The 15007-nt window shown below is 46.1% G+C and overlaps 1 protein-coding gene across 4 annotated transcripts in view; it reads left to right on the top strand.

Moving 5' to 3' along the window:
* Positions 1 to 15007, top strand: part of SOHLH2 (spermatogenesis and oogenesis specific basic helix-loop-helix 2) — a 75093-nt gene that overhangs the window by 39964 nt on the left and 20122 nt on the right. Inside the window, exon 11 of one of the 4 annotated variants that reach the window (XM_073229275.1) lies at positions 1072 to 2101. The exons of the other annotated variants lie outside the window; for them this stretch is intronic. Coding sequence (XP_073085376.1) covers positions 1072 to 1092 — 21 coding nt within the window. The 3' untranslated portion in view covers positions 1093 to 2101. Of the gene's footprint in view, positions 1 to 1071; positions 2102 to 15007 lie in introns of those variants that run through there. 4 annotated transcript variants of the gene reach the window in all.

Here is a 15007-nt window from a genome sequence, read left to right as displayed (position 1 = left end):
AGCCTTGCTGCCCTCAGGGCCCCACGACTCCACCTGCTGCCAGGTTGGCAGCGCCACGCACACTAGGTGAAAGCCTCTCCTTCCCGCACCAGCCAGGCTGGTTCAGATCCCACAGGTCCTCTGTTCGCTGAGCACCCACTGTGTTGTAGCATCGCCTCACCACTAAGAATGTCACGCATAAAGATAGACACGATCCTGCCCTCACGAAGCTTTAGTGTCGTGGCAGAGACACCAAAGCAGGCAGTCGTGATGCGCATGTGGAAGGAGCACCTAGCGTATGTGATGGCACCCAGACCCGGCAGGGGTTCGGAGCTGCTCACCCTTGGGAGAAGAATAGTCTAAGCCAAGACCTGGAAAGTCGGAATTAGCCCAGCAGCAGTTAGCAGTTGGGAGTGAGGAAGGAAGGTGCATTCCAAGCAGGTGGGTCAGCTTATTTATTTAAGCACTGGTATCTCCATTTTTTGGAAGAACTTTCAAGTTTTAGAAGAAGATCCGAACCTGCTTGACCTGCTTTGAATGGACTTCTGATAATCTTAATACAATCGGTAGTACTTTTGCATATGAATAATAGTTGACGTGTTTGAGCCCTCAAGAAACAAAGCATGTACTTAATGTGGATGGTCTAATGAATCTCTGAAACAGTCCTTTGAGGTAGGTACTATTATTATCCCTATATGATGCCTATAAGATGTGAATAATAGTGACCTTTCCAAAAGAACAGTTATGACAAAAATATTTCAAAGAGAATTACAAAGAAATGTGAAAACATGAAGTATTGATATAAAACTGTTCCTAACGATCATTACTGTACTAACCGGAAGACCAGGTAAATGAACACAAGATTGCAACCTTTTTTGAATTCTTGACCTACAGTTACTATATGTAGTTTCTGTTGAACTGTTGTAAGAAAATAATTACTTTTAATAACAATAGATAACATAGGTTTATGCAGCTGAAGATGTCACATGGTTTTACAAATCATTTCATGTTGCTTTAAGATACAGAAAATGTATTTGTGACATTTCGAATAAGAAGAGATTCAATTAATATGTTTTTTTTCCCCCTTTGCAGCCACAGTTTTGGGCATATTAATAGCACATATCTGAAAGTCACCCTCTAGACTGCCTATTGGGCGCAGTCTGGCAATGCAGTAAGAATGGAACAAAGAATGGTTTTGAGAGCTGCACCCAGAGACCTAATATCAAAAGCGTCTGTGCTGTACGGCTTCTGATAAAGGTGCCGAAAGCTTCGCAGATAGACGGGCAGCAGAAGTCTGATCACACACTTGCCTTTATCTTCATACATATTTGGTTCTCCCCCAACAAGAACAGATGCTGGTGACCTCAATTCTTTTGTTTTTCCTCAAAAAATATTGAAATCACCATTTTTGATAAAAGTACACTTTTTCATGGGAGATGCATTGATACCCCAAAGTCACTGAGTGTAGATTTTGCAACTTGATTCTTATTTTTAGTATCACTGTGCATTACTGTCACTTATTTCTAGGTGGCATATTTTCTAGATTTGACATTTTAGAGAGCTTCCTTCGTTATGCGCCACCCAAACGATGATATCTTAGTTTGAGAGAGGTCTTTCCTCCTCCCTGAACTACTGACGAATATGTTGACATGTTTGTTTCTGCATTTCATAATCCCTTGAGTTGCATAATAGCTCACAGGTAAATTTTCTCCCCGGATATTTAGTTACAGACTAGCCGGTCTTTGTTTTTCATTTTCTCCTCCTCCTGGGTATTAGAAAAGACTGTTGAAACTAAGAGGAGAAAAACGTGTTTTATATTTCACCGAAATGTTCTTATGCATAAATTTTATTGTTAAAGAAAGTGTTAGGTTTTGACCCTGAACAATGATAGTCCATTTTTGTTTTGTGTAGTAAGCATGTGTTCCCTTTTAGTAGTGTTATGTAGGGAATTTAATTTTACTAGGTTTTTGAGAAGTTTAAAAATCACTTTAGGCATAGCCTAGCTTTCATGTAAAGTTGTATACCTTTCCTCTCAGGATGCCATGATGATGGATTCTGTAGATGTCTGACAAACTTTATCTTTATAAAGGAGCTGAAAGTTTCCAATAAGATTCTATGCTTATTATTACAAATGTGTGCTTGACTCTTCATGCCCTTTACAGGGGTGATTGCTTGACATTATAAGAGGACCTGCTGACCTGTTCTGGGCACTGAGCCCACGTATGTTCCCCACTGGTGTTAAATGCCAGCGGGACTTCTGCTTTGCAGGTGCGTTTCCCTAGACCCCCATGCAGGCATGAGACACGGGCTGTGGCTGGAATTCAGCCGAGGACCTGGGGGCGCACCCCACGGACCCTGTCTCCTTGCTGCTTTCAGCCCCCTCCTTCCTTTCAGCGGGGAGAGGAGGCTGCCAGAGCCATTGTGAAAGCTCCTTTTTGTCTAAGCCTGCTTCCCATGATCCTCAACTTGACACAAGTGTCCAAATTTGTTTCTACTACTAGAATCTCCTTCTTAATAAATTATGCCCTTGCAAGTAAGTTCAACTCTTAGCCAAGGAGGAAAGGTTGGTTGGGACTCAGCCTGTAGAAAAGAGCAGGGTTTTCCTTTGTAAAGTCAAGTTTGGGCTGGTCATGAGACCGTTGCAGTGCTATTTTTACAATGAAAAAGGTGCAAAGAGTTTGCCTAGGAAAGATGACAGCTTGCAGCTCCCACACTGGTGGGAAAGCAGTCCTGCCCCTGTCCAAGCAGGGTGTGGGGCACAAACGAACATTTATTGAGCCCTTTCTTGGCCCAGGCAAATTACTGGACACTTCCCAGACGAGAGGATTTAGCCTTGTTTATTGCCATATCTCAACGTCAGCCATCTTGCTAGCTGATGGATGAATGCACAGGCCCCTGGGTGGGTAGCTGGTTACAGGAGGAGGTAGGGGTTGCCAGCAGGCAATGACTCTGAGACAGGATGCAAGAGGCTTAGCCAGGCACTTTGAATCAGGAGAGATATTTGGCCATCACTTAGATTTGACTGATAATTTACCAATCTGTTTCCAGCTATTTCCTGCCCATCCTTTTCTAATATATGAGTTAGATGGTCTCCCAGCAGGGCAGAAATGACAGTAATTGGTGATGTTTATAAACAACCTGTTGTGTGTTCAAAGGAAAACACTCAAATGTTGAACGACTCAAAGATCATTCAGTCATTTCTTAATTTGGTCAGCAACGGTTTATTTGGCAGGCATTGTCTTGAGGGCGGGAAATGCAGCTGTAAGTGGGGCACAGTCTCCTGAGCCTTCCAGAGTCAGGAACTTAGTGTGTGCCGGGCAAGACAGGACAGCAGTCGCAATGAGGTCTGGTGGGTGCCAAGAACGACGAGAACATGGAGAACCATGGGGGGACTTACCAGCACCGCTCGCCCCTCTCAGGGGACTCCTGGGGGGGGGCGCTTGGCGGTAGTGACGTCTAAGTGTCCTCACCGCCAAAACTAGTGGTAACAACACTTGCCTCCAAAGGTGGTTGTGGAGATGAAATATACCGAAAAGCCTTTACACATACTGAGAGTTTAGTAAATGCTATTGATAATCACGGTGATGATGGTGGTGGAGCTGAGGTTCTGCAAACCTGTAGGCACTGCTAAGCCAAACACTGGGAATCTGGGTCTGGTTAGGAAGATGAGCCTTCAGGCAGAAAGAGATGCGTTTGCAAAGGCACCATAATTATTAGGAGACGGGAAGGTAATTCCACCCAGCTGCGCGTGGAGGTCAGCTGTGGGGCGGAGAAGAGCAGGGCAAGGAGATAGGCTGGGGCAGGACGCCGTGGTCTGGTTTGAGCTTATAGTGCTGCCTCGGTGTGGTCATCATACTAACATCACCAGGTCTGCATTCTAGGGTGACCACTAGGGATTTGCTGAATTAAAGGCAGAATGAATTGAAGGGAGCAAAAAATCGAGTGGGGGAAGGGAGTGGCCAGTCTAGTAATTAGGCAAGAGATGGCCTGAAATAAATTATTGGTAGTGGTAGTGGAGAGATGTAGACAAGCTGATTAATGTGAAGGGGGCAGAATTATGATAGAACATTTTTTTTTTTAATGTGAAAACACCTCCCTTTACACAAGGAATTTCCACTATCATCTGGATAAACTAGAGTGAGTGAAACCCACCTCACTTTCTCTGTTTTTATTATCAAGATTTGGTAGCTGATCTGATAGGAAGGTTCTGAGGATGATGGGAGGATAACCCGCAGGTTTCTGGCTTCGGTAGCTGGGTGAACAGTATAGTCGTCCACTGAGGGAACAAGGGAAAAAGAGCATTTGGAGGCCTTGTGCTAGAAGTTGACCGTTTTATCTGGGTTCATGGTGCCTCTGGGTATTTGTAGGATATAGTGGAGGCGGCGAGGATACATTCAGATTTGTGTGAGAGGTGACACGGAGTGGGGGTCATCACCCTGGGCCAGGGGTCTGATAAAGTGGGGGATTCCAGCCTTAAGTGGTGGGATTGGCCTTCCAACCCTGTAATTCTATTAAAATTCATCATAAGAAGTCACTCGCCAATCATAAGAAGGCTCCTGGTGTCACATGATATTGCACGTTACCAGAGATTTGGGGGATGTTGGTAAAGCCCTTTGACTGTTTTTGTTTACTAGTTTTTTGTTGTTTTTTTTTTTGAATTGTGGGACATAAATTTCTCTGAGTTTCTAGCTTCTGAAAGATTCAAAACTTAGGCAATGCTGGATCGATTTCTACTATGGAAAAACGGTGTGTAGCACCTGCCCTCTACGGGGGCATCAGTTTTGCAGCAGTCACTTCCCACCCAGCTTGCCTCCTCTCCCCCCTGAGGGGCTTGCCTGATCCCACCACACAGGGGAATCCCTTGGGGGTGTGGTGGAGGGGGGCTGCAGCTTGTTAAAATGCAGATTCCCAGGCCACGCCTTCACAGAGTCAAATCAGTAGGCTGACCAGGCTGGTACCTGGGGTCCACATCCTAACAGACACTGCCAGCTGCATTGCAGGTATCCGATTATCCAACTTAAAAACACCCAGTGCACATAAATGGATGCAGATACTACGGGGACAGAAAATAAGAGTAGATGCAACTGAAACCGCACACCTGGCTTCCAGAACCCGCAGTGCGTTAGAAGCCCTTGTAGATCTGTGGAGGCCATACACCAGACTTCTGATGCCACAGCCCTAGAGGGCGGCCTCGTGTTCTGCGATGTGCGGCCAGGTTTGGGAGCCTGATAACATGCTAACTGCGTGTGCATCAGGGGCTGCCGGCCAGAGGTGACGCAGAGAAGCAGAGGTGACCGAAATTTAGACAGGTCAGCACGGACCGAATGATGACTTCCGCTCTGCTGACGGAGAAAGGTTTTGCTGAGGAGGTGAGTTTTGGCAACGACGTGGGCAGGTTAGAAAGATGGTTAGGTTAAAACCATTCATACCCAGAGTATAGTTGGGGGGGAAATTCAGAGGTGGGGGCTGACCAGGGAGTTGTGAGTAGGTTTTTAACTATGAAGAGTGAAAACAGAGAAAGTGAGGTGGGTTTCACTCACTGTAGTTTATCCAGATGATACTGGAAATTCCTTGTGTAAAGGGAGGTGTTTTCACGTTAAAAAAAAAATGTTCTATCATATCACTCAAAGTATTGTTAAAAGCAGAATGCTGCTTTTTGCAGAATAATGAACACTGGAAAACCTGTTATTTCTCTGAATACTTGGCTTTGGTGCATCAAAATGAAACCTGCAGACCCGAATCTGGGGCTCCTGTCAGTTTTCTGTCCAACTCTGTGCTCGCCCCTGCCTCTCCCCTTTCCATCGGCCTGTCTCCCTCCCTGTTCATGAAACAAGGGAACACAAAACCCCGATCGCCCTGGTTAGTGGGTGCGGAGAGCTGGCTTCATCACCATGGAAACAGGACACTCAGATGGAAGACAGAGAAACCTCTTACCTCTGTATTTCTCAAGGCTGTTTTTACATCCCAGGATAATGTTCTTTCTGAAAACAAAAAACGGCAAGATCAATACGCATGATTACATTACAAAGCACCTTGGGTGTTGCTGAATTTTACTCATCAGACTCCAGAAAAAATATTCCTCATTTTTGCTCAAAGCAAAGATTTCTAGAAATCAGATTATAAAATGGCTGGGCTTGAGGGCTGCTTGGAGAAACCTCAAGGAAACAGACTTCTAAAACGCACAGATAAACTGCTCTGAAAAGCCGTCTGCTGGACTGTGTATCCCAGGAAGTCCTTGCAGACAGAGGATCCTCTGATTTCTTCCCCAGGTGGACTTCAGGCTATGTGAGGGTGTATTTTATGAAACACCAAATTTCTCCTCCTTTCATCTTAATTCAGGCTATTTTCTTGTGTCTTTTGAAATAATAGCCAAACCTTTAAAAATTCAGTGTCTTAGGATTTAAGAGAACTTAACGCCACTTTAAAATCCTCAACGTCAAGTCTCAGCATTGCAAGCCCTGTGAAAGTTCCTGCCATTTACTGTCCCCATAGACCAAAAGGTGATCTCAACTTTAAGGTGAAATCTTTCCCAGCCCTGGGTGTACTGGGGCAGGTGCACAGCGACGGGACCAAGCTCACCGGGTTCCTCGTGAGCTGCTTTGGGCTGATGCTGTTCTTCCACGCGGTGCTATTCTGATACCCCTGAGCGTATTGGTTGTAAAGGGTGAAAGCCCTGTAGGATTCACTTCCCTGTGGGTAACTGCTTATTTTCTTTAATATTTTTAGATTTTCTTTAATCAAAAAAGGAGGCCAATGTAGTTGCAGTGTCGATTTTCAGCCCTTAATGGAGCACTCTACTTGAACTGCCCGTTTATGACATTTAACCAGTAAAATGATGATTTTAAATATACTGCTAAAGGAGACGCTACAGACTCCGTGTGATGGGTAGTTCGACTTTTCTGTAGGATTAAGGGAGTCGGGACCTGTGCAAAAATGCCTCTAAGTTTGTGTTTGAGTCAAAGTTCGTGGAAAGAGGTGGGATATCAGTTAACTTCATTTTTTGAAGCAAAAAATAGTGTTTGGAAAAATCTGAGTGTGAACATCCTATCTTGGCACAGAAAGACTTTTTAAAGAGTTAATCCTAATCTTAGGTAACTGAGAACCACTCCGAGCCAGGATTTACTCTGAGCTCAAAATACCCCTTGCTTTCTTGAGTCATGTGAGAAGAATTTTATATGGGAAAGGGAATTCCTTTGTTGACCAGCCCTGCCCTCATCCCCTGAAGCAAGGGTTGAATTTCAATATAAATATTATTGCTGGCCATGAGACTCCCCAGCTCCTTTTTAAAGACCTAACCACAGAATCTGAAGGACAGAGAATGTGTTTATAGGCAGTGTCACTATCAGTTCTCCCTATAATGGAAAACCTACAACAAAGGATGATAGAAAATGCTGCTCTCTGGGGTGGGATTGTGTCAGCCCACGGGGCAGTTGCAGGGAGATCATGTTAAGGGATTTGTACTCAGAACCCAAGGCTGGGAAAAACACTCCCGGTTCTGCAGCCCCGGGCACATGATGCAAGTGTACCTCCCAGGAGGCACGCCCTCTGGCCTGGTTTGGTGGAGGTGGACTTGAAGGGCCTGGTAAACATGGTTTGCCTGTTGAGGCGCAAAATGGTTTGGGAAAAAGAAGCATCCCTGCCAGGTTAACTGCATTAGAGAAACTGACGTGAAATGTTAGCTCTCAACCACTGGAGTTGGCTTTGTGCCATTTGGGTTTTTCCCTAAAATGCTAATGATGCTCAAGAATAGTGATCAGATCCCCCTGGCAAAGCCACCAGCCACAGCAGGCTTCCAGCTGAAAATGGCTTTTCACCACTTACATGTGGATTTTCTGCTGCCACTGAAACGAAGGCAGGCGGAGCCGTCGGTGACTGTGTCCCTCCGACAGCCAGGCAGGGCGCCCACACTGTGACCCCGTACCGCTTGCCCTTTCTCACTTCCGCAGCCCCGGCCTCTTCATCCCCCTGCCTGCCGCCCTGCCCGCTGTTGTCCTCTGAGCACACGTTGCCACACACATGGGCCCTGAGCCACCATGGAGGCAGCTGTGTCCTGGAAGAGCGGGAGGCCAGGAGCCCCAGTGGTGTGATGGCAGCCTAGCCCCACCGCTCGTCAGCTGCCACTATTAATTCTTGACCTCCTTGCACCTGTTTCCTCTTCTATGCAGCAGAAGCCACAACATTCATTTACTTACTCAGGGTTGGGGGCAGTGGTGATGAAGTCCCTGGCGTGCAGAAGGCCCCGCCCCATGGGAGCTGCAGCTGTGGGCTCACCAGCACGCTGTGGGGGTGTGGGGGGGATGGTCACGGCCCTTTGTCAGTTCCTGCCACTCTGCCCAGCTTGTGGGATCCTGACTAGTGCGGGGGCTCTGGTTCCGACAGGCTGTCGGCATTCTTCCACCCCTAGCAGTAAGTGCCCACGTCCTGCACGAGGTGCCCCCCTGCCCCGGCGACGCCCCACCGGGCAGAGCAGGGCATTTACCACTGGTGCCCTCTCCCTCCTCCACACTGCCCACCACAGTAGGCCGAGGCATTTTTGTAGCAGGGAAGGCACAAGCAGCTCGTGTGGATTCTCCGCATGATTTGGGTTGCTAGGGAGCCCAGGCCTGGGTGGGTATCTCCAGGGTGGGGATCCCTTCCCAGGGCCTTACCCAGGCCTCATGAGCAATTGGTTTCTCTGAGCCTCATTTTTCTCACCTGTAGAAATAATCCCTAACTTGCAAGTTTGTTCTGAGTATTATAGAAAATGCGCGCACCGTGTCATTAAGGACAGCATCTTTCCCATAGTAAGGGCACAATAAACAACACATTGCTCATTATTCCTTTTTGCATAAGCTTTGCTCTGTCCCTTCTTTGCTGAAAACTGCCAGTGGGTTTCAGCCCTGGGCAAGTTCCCCGTGAGACCGAGGAATGACAATGGAACATTCTTGGGGTGAAAGGGTTTATTACCAGGCTATAGGTCAAGCACTAGAATCACGTCTGCGTCCAACAGTCTGCAGGTCTGTAATCCTCCTTCGCCTCTGCCTCGGCCCAGAGCCCGGGCAGAGCTCTTTATATTGTGACTCAGTCAGTCATAGCTTATTGCCTGCGGGTGTAAGCAAGCCAGTTACATCAGCAAGTAGTTTAGGGTCACAAACTAGCCACAGGAACCCCACTTTCCCAGCGATGGGCCATCCCTCTGTTCATTTTCCGTGGACCTTCCACTCTCCTGCCCTCTTACACCCATGGACACCTTCAACAAACAACATTAATCACCGGTATCTCTTTTTTAATAATCCTTTCTAAGATGTTTTACTTTGTATTATGAAAATAATATGGGTTTATAAAATTTAAACAAAATTGTATAAAATAGAGTAAAAAATCTCTCCTTCCCTGAAATCCCACACTTTGGACATAATCACTCTTAACAAATTGGTGTGTTTCCTTTTAGACTTTCCTTTATGCATATAAAAACATATACATTGTACATCAGGAGAGACTTTAAGATTTCCTTCAAACCGGGAAGCCTGTTATATTGTTCTGCATTTCCCCACCCCCCTTAATTCATTCGGGGACATTTTCCATACCAGTGTGTCAAGATTTTTCTTAGTAGCTGACATTGTGTTCTATTTTAAGACGATCTCAACATATATTTAACTGGTTTCCCACTGACAGATTTGTTTCTTTTTTATCTTTTGTTATACACAGTATTACAATAGCCATCATAGTGATGTCTTTGCACACTTACGAAAATCCATCTGCGTGATAATTTAGCCAAGAAATCCTTATTGAATGCCCTCCGTGTAACAGGAAAACTCCCTGACCTCAAGAAGCTTCAGTTCTCAGGGGGGAGGGCACAGACTGAGTAAATGTAAAATGCCATGTCAGCTGTGTGCGGTGATAACAGCTTAAGAGGAGAAAGCCAGGCAGGTACAGGGTGATGCTCTTTCAGATAGGGGCGTCGGGAGATTCTCTGAGAGGTCGGCATTCGCAGAAACTTGGCTAAAAGCAGAGAGCAAGCCATTTGGTGATCTGGGAAGACAGCATTCCAGGTAAAAGGGACAAGGACTGCAGAGGTGCTGGGGGGGGGCACTGAGCTTGTGTTTGAAGTGCAGCCAGAAGGCCAGTGAAGCTGGTGACACGCGAAGGAGAGACAGGAGTGGCACGGTGGAGCACCTCCGAGGCCACTGTTAGGACCCGAGGGAGGCCAGTCTGAGACAGAGCAGAGGAGACGCGTGATCTGACACACATTTTGGAAGCACCGGGCTGAGCGCTGGCCAGCGTAGCCTTCGGGGACGAGGGTGCAAGTAGAGAGGTTGGAGCACGCTTTCAGCAGTGTGCCAACTAATGACGGGCTGTGATTGTAGCTGGTGAAAAGTAGTTATTGAAAATGATGGTTTTGGTGACCTGGTGAGGATAGAAATCTGGAGGGTTCAAGAAAGTGTGGGAGATGTCGGGATGTCAAGAACAGACAGCTCTTTGGAGTCTTGCTGGGAAGGAGGGTTGCGAAGTGGGGCAGTTGCTGGGGGCACATAGGGTTAGAGTAGGTGTTTTTGGGGGTAGGAGGAATGTCTGCGTGTGTGCATGCTGACAGAAGAGCCTGGAAAGCAGGAAAGGTTTGTAATGCGCAGAGATGAAAGGAATGGCCTGAGCAGTGACTTTGAGTAAGTCAGAGGGGCATGGCGGCCAGAGCAGATGCCGCCCGTTGGGCACGGGAAGGAAGCGGCCACGTGGGCTCAGGTGTAGCAGACGGGGCGCTGTGCTGGTGGAGTTTGGGAAGGCTCGGGGCAGTGGGGGGTGTGCAGTGGCCTTCCGGGGAGTCGGGGAGTGAATGAGCTACGGCAGAGGCGGGGTACTCTGCAGCACGAGAGTTCGCCTGAAGTGCACGGTCGGGAACCCAAAGGGACACTGGTCAGAACTCAGGTGTGTGTTTTTCTCCCAGCAGATCCACTGCCCGGATGCTGGTGTTGAGTAGACAGAGGTTTAACTGGAGCTTTACCAAGTACTGTGGACAGAGGAGATGGGGGCCAGGGAGGTGAGGGGACACGGGGGAGGCACAGGAATGGAGAACTGGAGGATCTTGGCTCAGTAAGGGGCGGGGTGTGGGGTGCAGGGGGTCGTCAGGTCAGGGTCTCAGTCCCATCTGCTTAAAATATTGTTGGCATCAAAGCACTCGGTACAGTGACGAGATGTGAAGGTGAGGTGGGGGTAGGGTCAGACGCAGCGGTTAGACGGCGGGGTACTCAGCTCTGGTGTGGGGCGGGCACCGCAGCCCGTTAACCTGGGGACGTTCCTTCTCGTCTGGGGGAAAAGGGATCGCACAGGTTGCTGAGAGAGCACACATGCCATGTGTCAGGCGCTGTCAGCAACTAACAATCCCATCAGGCAAGCATTCCAGAAAACAAGTGCTTAAAGCATATATACCTTATTTGAACACTTTTGATAGAATTCTTTCTAATGGCCAGTTAGCTGAGTAGCTTCGATCTCACTACCCAGAGAGATTATTCCTGAATAGAATATGTGCCGAGAAGAATAGACCAGATGAGAGTGAAAGGGACTGTGTGAACACTTCACGGAAGCATATGCCATCAGCCAGTATTTTCAGAGATCAGCCTTTTCCAGGGAGTTCACATAGTCGTCCTCGGTAATAAATTCTGTTTTTATAACAGATGCAGGAAGGAGACTCTCCTTAGTTATTTGCTGATCAGTCGTTTATTCCCAGTCCATAGCAGTAAGTAGGAAATTAATGCATTAAAGACACAGAAACACTGTAAGAGACTCAGATTAACATAACCCAAATACAGAGCTCAGAAATATGGACTAAGTGCCAAGTACTCAATGTGCTGGGATGAAAGAAGGTTAAGTCCTTAGACTGATAGAGTGTGGCTGGATCCAGACGAACCCTCCTTTTGAGGTGAATGGTAAGTACTTTTAAAACTGGGGAGGATAAAGTTAGCATTTTAAGTATGTTAAGAGAAAGGAGATAGTTCCAGAAAACAGTGATGGGACCACTGCTATTTGGAAGGAAAAACAGAAGCGGTAAAGCTACATTCCTTCCTCAACAAAATTAATTCCAGACATATTAAATATCTGGGAATCAAAAAACAAAACCAAAAAAAATCATTAAAGAAAACAGATGTATATTTTTATAAACTTGAAGTAATGACTTTTTTAAAGAATAGCAATGAAGCCCATACTCACAAACACACACACACCCTGTATTTTCAATTACTATGACTGGCAAATGGCTTATTTCCCTAGTATACAAATAGCTCTTTAAATCAATAAAGAAAGACAAGCAGTCAAGGAAAAAATGGGCAAAGGTTGTGAACAACATTTCATGAAGAAGAAACGAGGAAAATAAATACGTGGAAAGATGTTTACCATAATCATTGGTAAGACAAAACAATGGGTTACTTTTCCCCGGCTGGATTTGGCAGAGATTATAAACTTTAGTGCAGTGTTGGCAAGGGAGTGCGGGCAGCTATCATGTATGGATAGGAGTTTAAATTTGCATCACCTCTTTGATAACATCCATCCAGACTTTAAATGTACATTTAATTCCACAATTCCATGTCTAAAATTCATTATAAGTACAAGACCTCTTCCTCCACCATTAGTGAACGAAGGATGTAAAGAAAACTATCGTCTTTCCTTCCACTTATCGATAAACAATCTGCCCACCAGTATAAATTGAAAGAGGCTGTAATTAGATGTGGTCCCCCAACTTCCCCTAATAGACTATGGGGCCTAACTAGTCCCACCCCTGCTTCTGTGCCTGTTTAATTTAGTTGCTACCAGAAGTCTCAGCTGCTTATGTCACTCTCCCACCATTCTAGCACGTGACATCTCCCGTTGGCCCCAGCCTCCCACCCCGTCCTGAAGCCAGGCTCTCCTGGAATTCAGTCGTCACCTGCGAAATCCTTTTACCAGGCTCCTGTCTAGGCCCACCCTTCTCCCGTCTTGGTCTCATCTCCTCTTAGACACTCAAGGACATTCCTCTCCCTTTTGCCCTGCATGGCCTCTCGATACAGGGTTGGTCTGTAGCATGCTGAGCATGCTTTAATATCCCCCAGTGTAAAAAGCCAAACCAAACCAAAATAGGTTCTTTTGATTCCACCTCCCTCCCTCCCTTATCTCTCCATTCCTCTGTTCTCCTTGAGAGTAAATCTCCTTGAAAGAATTCGCCTCTTCACTTTCTTACCTCCCACTCTGTCTCCAGAAAGCATTCTTACCGAAGTATGACCTATCGGAAAGTGCACAAGTAGTAGGTTTACAACTCGGTGAATTATCACCACGTGAACATGCCAGGTACCAACGCTCAGGCCAAGAAATAGAGCACCGTCCTCACCTCATATGCCTCGTTCCCTCTTCTACTTACTACACCCTCTCTTCCCCCCAAATAACTACTATCATTACGAGCACATTATTTTGCCTGTTCTCAAAAAGTTGCTTTGGAATGATACTACAACTATTTCTTTGTGCATTTTTTTGAGGTTTTTTTGCTCAACATTACATTGGTGAGATTTATTCAAGTTGTGCGTAGCAGGGGCTAGATCACACAGGGCCTAGTAGGTCCTAAGGATTTATTTGTTTTTTCCCAAGTGAAAAGGCCCTTGGAAGGTTTTAAAAGAGAAATGATATGATACGGTTTTTGCACCGAAAGACTTACTTGGCTGCTACCTTGAGACTAGGCTGTGGGGTGGAGGGTGAGGATGGGAATGAAAGCAGAGACTGCTTAGAAAACTATTGCAACAATCCAATCATTATTCTCTGGCTTTAAAAAGAAAAGGCATTTTAGGTCAGTCCCTCAGTGGTGCTAAACAAACTGGACCTGCAAAAATTAGGCCAGCTATCACACTGTAGGCCCAGAAAATAATCAACACCTTCACAACAAAAATAGCCTTTGGAAGCAACTGTAATTTAAAAAATTAAAACAGGATAACTTATGACTGAGGCTAAATAGAAGCTTCAATTACCTGAAACTTTGGATCTTAAAAGTAATACTTCATTAAACACAGAAAGCATTCTCAAGGCTAGAAAAGCAAACCAGTTTCAGGTCCGAGGGACAAGGACAGGATGGCAGCGACTCATAGAAAGTGAGTTGATCGCTAGTGGTCAGCCTATGGGGTTGGCTGGACAAACATATCGGAGGTACAGTGACATCCTATCCAGCAGTAAGATTTGGCATCACCGTTTATATTCAGCCTTGCTATTCTCAGCACTTGTGACATCACAAAGATTTGTTTCCTTGGTAACGAGTGTTTGCAAATGACTTGGTTGAAAGGAAGGATTACATGCAGTTGGGTTGCAACTATGACTGCACGTTGTGTCTTGGTCCTGAGAGCATTCACCTCTCAAAATGGAAGTTTTAACGTTTTTACTCAGATCCCAATACTTGGTTCTGTGGTGGTTTTCGTGGCCCTCTGGCAGGAAGCAGGCTGCAGCTGGATGGATTTCAAATCTCAGACCATGACAGACCCCTGTCCTACACGGTATATAAAAGTCAATTCAGGATGGATTGAACACTTGAATGTAAGACCTGAAGCTGTGAACTCCTAGAAGAAAACACAGGCCATGAGCTCCCTGACACGGGTCTGGCTGATGCATTTTTGTGTTCGACAGCAAAAGCGCAGGCAACAAGAAATAAACAAGTGGGATGACATCCAACTAAAAGCTTCTGCACGGCAAGGGAAACGATCCACAGAATGAAAAGACGGCCCATAGACAGCCTGTGGAATGGAAGAAAATGTTTGCAGGCCGCCTGTCCAATGGGGGGTTCATATTCAAAACATACAAGCAGCTCATAGGACTCCATAACAAAAAAAAAAGTGCCAGTTTAAAAACAGGCAAAGAATCTGAATAGACGTTATTCCGAAGAAGTTGTACAGATAGCCAACAGGTTCATGAAAGTATGCTCAATACCATAATCAGCAGGTAAATGCACATCAAAGCCGTAATAGTAACCCACCCGTTACGACGTCTGTTGTCAAAATGGTAAGAGGTGACAAGTGTCTGTGAGGCTGTGGAGCAGAGTGAGCCCTTAGGCACC

Source organism: Manis javanica, chromosome 1 (genome assembly GCF_040802235.1).
Source record: "Manis javanica isolate MJ-LG chromosome 1, MJ_LKY, whole genome shotgun sequence".
Lineage (NCBI taxonomy): Eukaryota > Metazoa > Chordata > Mammalia > Pholidota > Manidae > Manis > Manis javanica.
This window is presented reverse-complemented; position numbering and strand designations above follow the sequence as displayed.